Here is a 12594-nt window from a genome sequence, read left to right on the forward strand (position 1 = left end):
GTAAAATTGTATTTTGTTTATTTCAGATGATTTTCAAACTGCACAGTTGTTGGCACTTGTATTGGAATTGTTAACATTCTGTGTGGAGCACCATACCTATCACATAAAGAACTACATTATCAACAAAGACATCCTTCGCAGAGTGCTAGTGCTTATGGCCTCCAAACATGCTTTCCTGGCATTATGTAAGTGTTGCTTCTCATAGACTTACTTACTATCTTTGAATATTATCGTGTTGTTGCTATCTTTGGATCTTACTACCTAAGAAGAAAAGTTTGGTGACTATAGGTCAGGGAACCTAAGCTCTGCACTGTCTCTGTATGCTGATTATATATAGTTTTGCCATATTGTACATATATGGCAAAGGGATTAGAGTATATGTACAAATTATAGTAAAATTATACCATTTTGTTATTAAAACAGTCCCTTTGATCATTTTACCTCAACTTTTGGGCAAATCTAGCCCATGGCCTGTTTTTGTACAACCTGAAAACTGAAAAATGGTTTTGATATTTCTGAAGAGTGGTTTAAAAAAACAAAAATAAATTTGCCACAGAGGCCATATGTGGCCCACAATGCTAGAGATAATGTACCATGTGACCTGTATGAAAAAAGTTTGCATACGCTTTGAGAGCAACAACAGATAGTCTTTCCCCATCCGTGCTGGAGATTGAGCTAAGGGCCCTCACACAGAGCTCTCACACACCTATCCTAGACAACAGATAGTCTTTTAACAATATTATTCTTAGTTATATGTAACTTGACCCTAGTTTGTTGCAATAAACCATTTCTTAATTGGAAACAGGTTGATCCAGAGTGTTCTTATCATTGAGTAGCCTTATTTATTAGGTAATGAGCTTCCATATTTAAACTGTCCTTATAGAAGTGGGCACACCAGGTGCTGGGGGTGTGGCTTAGCAGTAGAGTGCTTGCCTAGCACCTGCGAGGCTAAAAAGAAGTGGGCAGACAAAGTTTAGGGGGAGCCTGGAAGCTCAGTAAGAGATATCTGCTGGTAACTAACTTTTGCCTTTTAGTTTTTAAAGGTAAGTTGGAGTGTTTTGTATATTTAAGATATCATTGAAAAATGTCTTTAAAAATTCTATCAAGGTGACAGTTATCATTTATTGACTTAAATTTTTCACATTACTCTCTACATGTACTAAAAATACATGTGGTCAGAGCATATTTTCTTTGTCCAAGTTGTGAATATTTGGTTCAATTACTTTCTGGTAAAATATCCAGGATCACATCTTTAATGTTACTTCAGTGGTCTTTTTCAGCCTAAAGCAATGAGTAGCATCTGTGGCATTAACTTAGTCTTCTTTCCTTCCTTCTTTTTTTGTACTAGGTATTGAACCCAGGGATGCTTAACCACTGAGCCACAACCCCAGCCCCTTTTGATATTTTTTGTAGAGACAGGGTCTCACTGAGTTGCTTGGGGCCTTGCTAATTTGCTGAAGCTGACTTTGAACTTGTAGTCCTCCTGCCTCATCTCACAAACCGATGGGATTACAGGCGTGTGCCACTGCTCTGGCTTAATTTAGACTTTCTAAGGACAGCAAAAATAAAGTCATTATTTCTGTTCTGCCTTACTATTGCTTGTATCTATGAGCTCAGCACATATGGAATCAGACTTATTTTCCTAATAGATTTGTGAAGAAAAAGTGAGAGCACCAGGGTTAGAGGGAGTTAATAACTCTGAATAGTTCTTTGTGTCAACGATAGAGGGTTTTATTTGGTGTGGGAAAGGGAGTTTGAACAGATAGGCAGAATGGAAAAACTGAATAAGTGTGTAAGTTTAAGTAGTGGTATTTCAACAAATATATTAAACACCTATGGCTATATTTAATTGATCCTAAGATGTACATTTTTACACAGTTGTCTCTGAAATCAAGGTGAGTCTTAAAAATTAATGGTATAGCGACTATAATTGGTAGTTCTTTTGTTTCCTTAGCTTTAGGGGGAAAAAATAGTTTTTTGCAATCAGTGGCATCTTAGATTTGATTAAATACTATATATACACCTGGCACTAAGAAAATGAAGACTAAGCTGTCAGTGTAATCAGTTCATTAGGTGAAAGTCCTGTGAAAATCAAAATACCACTTAATAAGTACTAGATTGAGGTACCTTGGGAGCACCTCTATAATAATTGAAAATAAGTGCAAACTTTTTATTTGAAATTAGTGAAATAGAGCAGAATTCCACAAAGGAGGTGACTTCGAGTTTCTCTTGGCCGAGGGTGTGTGACATTCTTGGTTGAATATACAGTTAAGATATTAAATGTGGGAAAGTGTGTTGTATTGTTGCCATAGGCAGGACATGCAAGTCCCCAGGAGAGTGGCAGCACATGCAGCTGAAGAAAAAGGCCATCTTGTTATTTTGCTTGCATTGTTGTAATCTGTTGAACTGTGGAGAGGATCATTTACAAGTAAATTAAAGTTTATATTGTTGGAAACTGAGACAAAATCTCATGTTCTGTTTCTGTTGATATTTGATAAACTGAGTCAGGTCAGATCATCCTTAAGACTAACTTTTCTCAAATGACTTCTCAATGGACCTCTCTTCCCAGGGTTGAATATATGATTATCCTCTTAAAGAAGACACCAGTCCTTAGGAACAGCCCTTTGAAAGTACTGGTTTATGTAATCTTTACCAAAGATTTCTAAGAACTGAATTATAAATTTGGGGAAATGTAAAATAATTGCTTCTGAGAAAAATGTACATTGAAATAGACATTAGATACAATATTTTTTTAATAAAGAATTTTACAAATACTTAAGTTTACACATCTAAGTACAATACATAATAAGCAGTTTAATGTTCACAGTTTAGGGACCTCAGGAATATTTTATATCTGTTGCCTCTCAATTAGTATATCATATTTAAATCAACTAAGCAAGTATATATAGAGACTAGCAGTTCTTTCTAAACTCAGGCTAGATACTGGCTCCATTGGTCTATTTCCTTGGGCTTTTCAAGACTCTTTGATTTTACATTGTAGTTCTGAGCTCATACTTTATGTTGTCTGGCCTTTTTGTTGTTTCTTTCTGTTTAAAATATGAAAACCTGTACAAGGAATGAAATTTTTAAAAGCTTATTGTTGTAGTTACGTATGAGGTAGGGAGTCTCAAACATGAAATCTCACCTTGTGTAAGATAAAGATAATTGTTTTAAAAGAGATGATCAAAATTGAGCAGATTGAGTACAATCTACAGTTATGCCGACTTGGCCTACTCCAAAAACTATCTTCTTTTAGTGACTTGACTTTATAAAACTCGCTCAAAATTCTTTCTTTTTTCATTTATTTATTTTAGAGGCCATACTAGGAATTGAACCCAGGGGTGCTCTACTACTAAGCTATATCCCCCACCCTTTTTAATTTTCATTTTGAGACACAGTCTTGCCCAAGTTGACCTTGAACTTGCGATACTCCTGCCTCAGCATCCTGAATCACTGGGATTACAGGCATGCAACACTGTCTGGTGGTTTTTTTGTTTTTGTTTTTTTTTCACTAATAAAGTTCTAAAAGAAACTTTGTTCAATAGCATAGAATAATGGTTGCATATTTTTTTTAATATAGGTTTCCTTTGGGGGGATTGGTTTGAGTGGACAGTTATTAAGTGAGGGCAAATGGGAATAAGGACCAAAACAAAAGACCATCAGACCCTCCTTATTCACATCCACAGTGTCTGGGTAGAAGTGCTTTTTGAGGAGCGTCCGCATGCCCTGGTCCTAGTGAATTCCAGGAAGGGAAAAGTTTCTTTTCACCCACTTAGGAGCTGCATGCAGACCAGCGGAGTCAGTGTGTGTGTGTGTTTTGGTAGGACACAAGTCTCCACAAAGCCTGTGAAGTTGGAGTACCAATACTTAGGATAACAGTAGCTCTTGCCTTCAATACTAAAAGCTTAAAATTTGGCCAATTAGCAGGCTCTAAGTATTGATTTTCATTTTATCAAAAGTGGAACTGCCTCACTAAGTTCCCTTTGTCAGTTAACATTTAGAAAAAGAAAAAAAATTCCTATTTTGGAAAATAAACCCTTGTTAAGTTTGACTTATCACCCAGAAAGATGCCTCTTATTGTTTAAAAATGTTTTCACCATGCTTATGTTTTAAAAAATATTTAGTAGTTTAAAAAATACAATGCAGTTATTCTATATAACTATTTGAAACTCCCTGCCCAGAGTGTTTCTTTAGAAAGATACACTCTTAAGTTGAATTGTTAAGGCAGTTTATAATCAACTGTACCTAATTGGGCATTCACTTGTGGACCTCTTTTCTGCCAACTAAAGAAAAATTGAGCTGCTTTACTCCTCTGCCTTCCCACCCAGAAACCGTGTCAGCATGGTTGCCTGGCTACCTGCTCATGAAGGACTTGATTAATAACAAATTGGCAATTTAACGAGCCACTTCCATGATCTCCAAAGAAACCAAAATACAAACACAATATTTAATCTTGCCAACCGAAGACGATGTGACTGCATGAAGTGAGTATGCTTTTTTGAACTGTTTACAATAACTGGGGCATTAACTTACTGATAATTCCACATAGGTAAAGAGGGCTTTGTTGAAGTCTAGCTGTCTGAGTATATTTGGATCTTGACGAATGGCGACTTAAGTAACTCCCCATACCTCAAGATGTAAATATACCTTTTCATCTGTAAGTTAAAGCCTAATTAATTGTAAAAAGGAAAACTAGGAAAAAAAAAGTTAAAAAGCATACTCGCAATAAGCCTAGAAGACCACATTTTAAACTACATCCTCTAAATTTATTTTTAAACTATGGAAGGCAAATTCTGGGTCATGCAGATTTTTGTGGGTTTATAGCCATTCTGCAACCACATCCACAACTAAACCAATGTAAATCCATGAACTTGATGCAAAATAATAAAAAAAAGAGTGTCCAAAGTTATTGAAGATCAAATTATCATACAGTGGATTGCCCTAATAAAACAATTGTTTTTCTGTTGTCTTAAAATTTTATATAAAAGGCTACTCTTGAGAATTTTTTTCATTTTAACTGTTACGGTAGAGTAAATCATTTGTCTTAGCTATTATTTCAGACATACATAACATTTTGGTCATTAGTAACAGGTTTATTTCCAGAATTTTTCTGGCTTTCTAAGACTTGTGTTCTATGATGACATACACTACTTTTAGAATATGTTTTCTGATAACACCTTTAAAAAATCCTTATCTTTAGGTTCACGTTTCTGGAAGTGCTAACATATCAGTGTGCACGAAGAATTACTGGTATTTGTTAAATGGGTTTTATTGTGTTGTTTTGGTAAGTCTAAAATGTGGAAGTGTGGTATGTGACTTAAACAATAATACTTCTGTGTTTCAGGTGCCCTTCGTTTTAAGAGAAAGATTATTGGATTAAAAGATGAGTTTTATAACCGCTACATAATGAAAAGTTTTTTGTTTGAACCTGTAGTCAAAGCTTTTCTCAACAATGGATCCCGCTACAATCTGATGAATTCTGCCATAATAGAAATGTTTGAATTTATTAGAGTGGTAGGTTTTGTATTTTTTTTATCAGAATTTTAGTTTTAATTGTATGAGATAATTGACTATGCATTACTAATATTTTGGTTTGAAATTATTATACTTGGAAAGAATTTTTTAAAAGAAAAACCATTATCAAAAGCCAACGAGAGATTCAGTTCAAATCAATAATATCTAACCTGATCTCTTAGCAGTCTTTATAGGATGGTTGAAAACTGATAGCAGTGTCATGAAGATCATTTAAGAAAATAAAACCACAAATACGCATTCAAATGTTTTTCTTCACTTTCACGTGTATTTAAAGGACAATATCATAACACACTCTTTCTGATTTTTTAATCTAGTGATGCTCAACATCATTGTGCAGTATTATCTGTGCCATGTTCTTAGAATTGTGGTAAAATGTTTGTAACATAAACTATGCCCTCCTATTTCTAAATGTATAATATGTTGACATTAAGAATAAGAACATTCATGTTATCATGCAACCCTCACCACCAGTCATCTAGAAATTTTTTTGGTGTGTTTTTAAAATACACATGCCGTGGTGGTGTAGCTCAGTGGTAGAGTGCTCACCTGGCATGCACCAGGTCCCCTAGTTTATATCCCCAACACAAAAAATTAGTAGTAAAGTACATATGCTCCAACTTACAGCATCAGAAGTATTGTGGGACCTGGCATCTGCTTAGAAAGAACCATGGATAGTTCTGAGGGATACCAAGAACTGGGGACTATGGAAGTAGCCAGTATATGTTATTCCCATTTTCACTGATTACCTCTAGGGTTGTGTGATAATTTATGAAATTGAACTATTTTGGAAATTTTATGAAATCACTACATTAAAGCTTCATCTTGATAAACTGATACTTTTTATGATATATTTTACTGTAATTCTTTCCTGTAGGAAGATATAAAATCATTAACTGCTCATGTAATTGAAAATTATTGGAAAGCACTGGAAGACGTAGATTATGTACAGACATTTAAAGGATTAAAACTGAGATTTGAACAACAAAGAGAAAGGCAAGACAACCCTAAACTCGACAGGTAAATCAACACATATTTGAATTTTCTCTTTATTCATGAATAAGTTGTGTCACAGTGGCTCTTGTTTATTTGATCTCATTTTACTGAAGGTGTAGGTAGTTGCTAGTGTGATTCGAAAACATATACTAATGTGGCAGGAAGGCCTCGGTTGTTCAAAATTAAACCAGAATATCTCATTTGTGTTGGGCACATTGGTGCATGCCTGTAATCCCAGCAGCTCGGGAGGCTGAGGCAGGAGGATTGTGAGTTCAAAGCCAGCCTCAGCAACAGTGAGGTACTAAGAAGCTCAGTGAGACACGCTGTCTCTAAATAAAATACTAAAAACGACTGGTGGTGTGGCTCTTAATTATTATGTTTTAAAAAATATTTTTTAGTTATACATGGATGCAGTATCTTTATTTTATTTACTTTCTTGTGATACTGAAAATTGAACCCAGTGCCTCACATGTGGGAGGCAAGCGCTTTACCGCTGAGCCATATCCACCTTATTATTAATGCCTAGATTTTAATTTATAACATATTTTGTAACATGTAAATTATTACTTATCAATTCCTAATGTTAATATGTTTAATAATTGATCTACATCAGTGCTTTTTTATTTTAAAATTTTATTTATTTAGTGCTGAGAATTGAACTTTTTTAGTGCTGAGAATTGATACTTTTTCACTGAACTACGTCTCCAGTCCTCTTTATTTTGAGACTGGGTCTTGCTAAGTTGCTGAGCCTGGCCTTGAATTTAGGATCCTCCTCCTTCCGGGGTCACTGGGATTAAAGGCGTGTGCCCAGCTTGCAACCGTGCAGATTTGGTAGTATGAAATTTGATTCCATTTGTTAAAATTGGATATGGTGGGTGGTTTTTTAATCATATGTTTGGTAATATCTGATTTGCATCAGACTCTTCTGTGTTTGCTTATCTCCATTAACCTATTATAGCTGTGTCTAATTTTGAAGTACTTGAAGACCATCTTTTAAAAAAAAATCCTGAGTGTATTTACCTTTTCTCTTTACTCACAGCATGCGCTCCATTTTGAGGAATCATAGATACCGGCGAGATGCCAGAACACTAGAGGATGAGGAGGAGATGTGGTTCAACGCAGATGAAGATGACATAGAAGATGGAGAAGCTGTGGTGTCTCCATCTGACAAAGCTAAAAATGATGATGATATCATGGATCCAATTAGTAAATTCATGGAAAGGAAGAAATGTATGTTGAACAAATGGGCAAGGAAAAATAAAGGCTTTCTCACTCTAGGTCTATTCTTTATTTCTTGACCAAATAATGAGTATTTACATTGAATATGTGGTGACAGACTGTTGCTTTAGAGGGTGTAGCTGAATTCCTAGCACTATTGTGAAGGTATAGACTAAGTTTTCTTAGTTTGAATCGGGTGAATAAGGGAGAGAGACATTATTTCAGGAGTGGTGAGAATAATGAATGTGATACTAAAAGCTTTCATTCCTTTTCCTTTGTAAAAACCCAGTGGATAATGATATTTAGTACGTTAGTGTCATTTTTAATCTGAACTTGAAAGTTGCTTCTCAGCAAAAATACGAGCTGGTTAATTATGTGTTATTGTCACCTATTGTGGGGAAATAAAAACAGAACTAGTGTGACTGACAACCCTGACCATATTCTCCTTTTTAGTAAAAGAAAGTGAGGAAAAGGAGGTGCTTCTGAAAACGAATCTTTCTGGACGGCAGAGCCCAAGTTTCAAGCTTTCCTTGTCCAGTGGAACAAAGACTAACCTCACCAGCCAGTCATCTGCCACAAATCTGCCTGGTTCTCCAGGGTCCCCCGGATCCCCAGGATCTCCAGGCTCTCCTGGATCTGTCCCTAAGAATACATCTCAGACGGCAGCTATTACCACAAAGGTACCCTTTGGACTCCTGGACTTCCATTTTGCCTTTTCCTTCCTAGATTTAAGCTTTTATCCACAATTCTTCTTGAGACTCCCTTTGGTTGCCTCTTCCAGAACCATTTATCACTTGTGACTTACCACCACCTGGGATTTTTATATGTGCACACAGTACTAGGGATCAAACCCAGGGGTGTTTCACCCCTGAGCTGTATCCCAGCTAACCCTAACCCTCCAACTGCTTTTTACCTTTTTGTGGAGGCATGGTCTCATTAAATTGCCAAAGCTGATCTTTATTGGCAATTCTCAGCCTCCTAACTGGCTGGGATTATTGATGTATGTCACCATGCCTGGCAGCTGAACTTTTTTGGGAATGGGGGGGGGGGGAGACTGGGGGTTGAACTCAGGAACTGACCCATATCCCCAGCCCTATTTTGTACTTTATTTAGAGACAGGGTCTCACTGAGTTGCTAAGCACCTCGCCATTGCTGAGGTTGGCTTTGAACTTGTGATCCTCCTATCAACCTCCCAAGCCACTGGAATTACAGACATGCACCTGGTGCCTGGCTGAATTTTTTTTTTTTTTTTTTTTTATCTATTAGAATTTTTGAACATTTTCCTAGAACTAATGCAAAAGTCTGAATGTATTCTTATTTTGGTATTTTTCTTATTAGAACTCTAGGTTCAGATTTGTTTGCCGATACATTTTCAAAATCTTCCAAATTTTAAATCATCATTTACTTGTTCAACTTTCCCAAGTTAGACCCAGGTAAAGATGGTGGGGAAAGATAATACAATAATGGTCCATTTAAAATTTTTTTCATATAAGAAAGGAGCAAAATTTTTAACACCAAAAATGTAGAAAAGCCATAATCACAGAATACAACCAATTATTTTGTTTTGGTAGGTTGGTTTTGTTTTGCTACCAGGGGTTGAACCCAGGGATACATAGCCACTGAGCCATATTCCCAGCCTTTTTTGTTATTTAATTATTATTATTATTATTTTTTAGGTGTAGTTGGACACAATACCTTTATTTAATTTATTTTTATGCTGTGCTGAGGATCGAACCTAAGGCTTCGTACATGCTAAGCGAGCACTCTACTGCTGAGCTAAAACCCCATCCCCTAAATATTTTTATTTGAGACAGGGTCTTACCAAGTTGCTTAGGGCCTTGCTAAATTCCTGAGGCTGACCTTGAACTTGCCTTGGCTTTCTGAGCTGCTGAGATTATAGGCATGTGCCATCACACCCAGCCAACCAGTTCTTCTAGATGACTTTTACAACTTTTTTTTCTTTCAAGTTGTAGAATATGTTCATTATTAGATTAGGCATTAACAGACTGCCAGTTCAGAATCTTTGATCTAAATCAGTGCCCATTCCCCAGTCTCTTTTCTTGCAAATGAGTAGGAGACCCCTAAGGACAGAGAAGTGAATCCAAGGCCTGCTGAAGTAAAGGGCATGGCTATGGGCAGAGTAGGGTACACTCTCCATGGCCATGTAAATAAAGTGAGCTATAGGTGGTTTCTGGGGAAGGGGAGATACATTAGGTCTTGAGACCTTCCCTGCCTTTTTTTTTTTTTGGTACCAGAGGTTGAACTCAGGGACACTGACCTGCATCCACAGCCCTATTTTGTATTGTATTTAGAGACAGGGCCTCATGTCTAAGCACTTTGCTTTTACTGAGGCTGGCTTTGAATTTGTGATTCTCCTGCTTCAGCCTCCCAAGCTGCTGGGATTACAGGCATGCGCCACTGTGCCCAGCAAAAAGACATTTTTAATTCAGTGATGTTTTTCTCCCTGGGTGATTTGCTAGGATAATAAACTACTTACCTCTTTTGCTTTAATTTAGATAACCTAAAAAAATTTTCTTATAAAGAAAAAAGCTCATGTTTATTATGGGAAATTTAGGAAATAAATAAAAATAATGAATTTCAATCACACCAACCAGAAATAGCTATAGTTAATATGTTGAGGTAGGATCTGTACTTTCTTCAAACTTAAAACACAGGTATTTTTGAATTAGTGTTTTCTTTTCTGTTCTTCAAATAATCCTTGTTTCTGAACAGGGAGGCCTCGTGGGTCTGGTAGATTATCCTGATGATGATGAAGAGGATGAAGAGGATGAAGACAAGGAAGATACCCTACCATTGTCAAAGAAAGCAAAATTTGAGTCATAATAATGGCAACTGCCTGTGATCAGTACCTGTTGACAAACTGGGTCTCTACCCCTCCCCCCTACAAAGCCCGCAACACAGTGCAGTGGTCTCTTGTGAATGACTGACACGCTCAGCCTCGCACACTTGACTTCTGCTCATCAAGTGCCAATTCAATGGAGCAGGAGGAGGGGTAACCACACTTTTAGGGGAAAGACTTAAGCCTTTGCGCTCTCCAGCTTGGACCACACATTGCCCTTTTCTCAGGGAAGGAAATGGAAACAAAAAGCCAACAGGGCGGGGGTTTTGTAAGTGGAACTCTGGATTGACTGGTCAGTTGCTACAATCAGAACATGCTTTCTTGGACCATGTTTGAAACTCAGAAGAATGGGCTTTTCTGCCAACGTTCTTCACTAGTAAGAATGCCAGCAGTTTCTTTGTATAAAGAGACCTGCCTTTAAAATCATACATTCTGAACATTTTAGTCAAGCTACAACAGGTTTGGAAAACCTCTGTGGGGGAGGGGCAAATATAAAGTTTCCTCTTTTTTATCTGTTCCCTTTGCCCTTCAAACTGCAGATTTTTTTCCCCCCCTAAAGTGGGGATTTGTCCCTACTTGATTAAAGATTGAGTGGAATTCTAGATGTGGTCATTTGTGTCATAATTTTTTTTTAATTTCATTTTATTTTTGACCTTTTTTTCCTCCTCTTGAGTGTATGCTTAGTTGTTGAATATATATATTTGGGACCATTAAACCTTTTTTTGATGTAATATAACCTAACGTTGTGCTGGTACCTGTTTTACCATGTGTACTTTTTGTTTTACATCACAGTTCTTAATTTGTTTAGAGTTTTATGAAAGATGGTATAGTTTTTATTGACAAAAGCAAAGTAATCTTACAACTATGTGCATACAAAAGCAATACTATTTTGTGACTAAATATTTTATATTAAAATTTACATCAGCAGCTGTCTTGAGATTTCAGGGAAATAGAGTGGAATTTAAAACTTAAAACAGTTTTGTTAAACCTAGACATGAAATTAGTATTCCAAAGAGATTCTGAAATTTCATATCTTGGGGAAATGACGGTACATTAAATCAAAATTGAGGATGGATGATTTAAAAATAACATTTGACTTTTGAATAATAAAAAGAAAAGAAGAGTAAGATAAATTGTATTAGTTGTATGTTTCTTTTTTTCTTTTTCCTTTATTTATTTATTTATTTATTTTAATAACTACTCCCTTTGGAATACCAGCTTAAGTTGTTGTAAGTGGTGGTTCCTAAATAAATATCTGAGGACCATCAGAGAGAGTACCTTGCTAAAGCAGTATTGGGCAGGGGCTAGGCACATGGCTTAGTGTGGAGCACTTGCCCAGCATTCATGAGGCCTTGGATTGCATCCCCAGCATCCTCTGAGGAAGCTCTGTTCTGAACAAGGAGATGGTGAGAGCCTGGCAGACTGCTTCAAACTGCAGGGCATGTTACATGTGATAGCAAATTTTCAAGGAAATTAAATAAAAATCTCAATTCTACCTGCCCTTCTTTATTTAAAATGAAGAGCATAGAAGATATCTTTTGCTTATTCCTCGGTAAATAACAAACATTGAAAGCACAATTAACTGTAAGAGTTTATTTCTCTAAAGTATAAAGCTACTTTCGAGTCACAAAGTTTGGCTCTTTTTTTTTTTAATATTATGTTTTAGTTGTAGTTGGACACAATACCTTTTAATTTTATGTGGTGCTGAGGATTGAACCCAGCGCCCCATACATGCTAAGCAAGCTTTCTACCACTGAGCCACAATCTCATCCCTACAAAGTTTGGCTCTTAACAATTGAAGTTCACCGACTTGTGAATAAAAAGAACAATTGAGGGGCTGGGGATGTGGCTCAAGCAGTAGCGCGCTTGCCTGGCATGCGTGCGGCCCGGGTTCGATCCTCAGCACCACATACCAACAAAGATGTTGTGTCCGCCGAGAACTAAAAAATAAATATTAAAAATTCTCTCTCTCTCTCTCCTCTCTCACT

The 12594-nt window shown here is 36.6% G+C and overlaps 1 protein-coding gene across 3 annotated transcripts in view; it reads left to right on the forward strand.

Moving 5' to 3' along the window:
* Ppp4r3a (protein phosphatase 4 regulatory subunit 3A) overlaps nt 1-11437 on the forward strand; it is a 42046-nt gene extending 30609 nt beyond the window's left edge. For all 3 annotated transcript variants that reach the window (XM_026394205.2, XM_026394206.2, XM_026394207.2), the window contains 6 exons: nt 27-185; nt 5345-5514; nt 6410-6552; nt 7568-7758; nt 8200-8426; nt 10480-11437. In XM_026394205.2, coding sequence (XP_026249990.1) covers nt 27-185; nt 5345-5514; nt 6410-6552; nt 7568-7758; nt 8200-8426; nt 10480-10590 — 1001 coding nt within the window. In that variant the 3' untranslated portion in view covers nt 10591-11437. The remainder of the gene's footprint in view (nt 1-26; nt 186-5344; nt 5515-6409; nt 6553-7567; nt 7759-8199; nt 8427-10479) is intronic.
* Nucleotides 11438-12594: the final 1157 nt, after the last annotated feature.

This window comes from Urocitellus parryii, chromosome 6 (genome assembly GCF_045843805.1).
Source record: "Urocitellus parryii isolate mUroPar1 chromosome 6, mUroPar1.hap1, whole genome shotgun sequence".
Taxonomy (NCBI): Eukaryota; Metazoa; Chordata; class Mammalia; order Rodentia; family Sciuridae; genus Urocitellus; species Urocitellus parryii.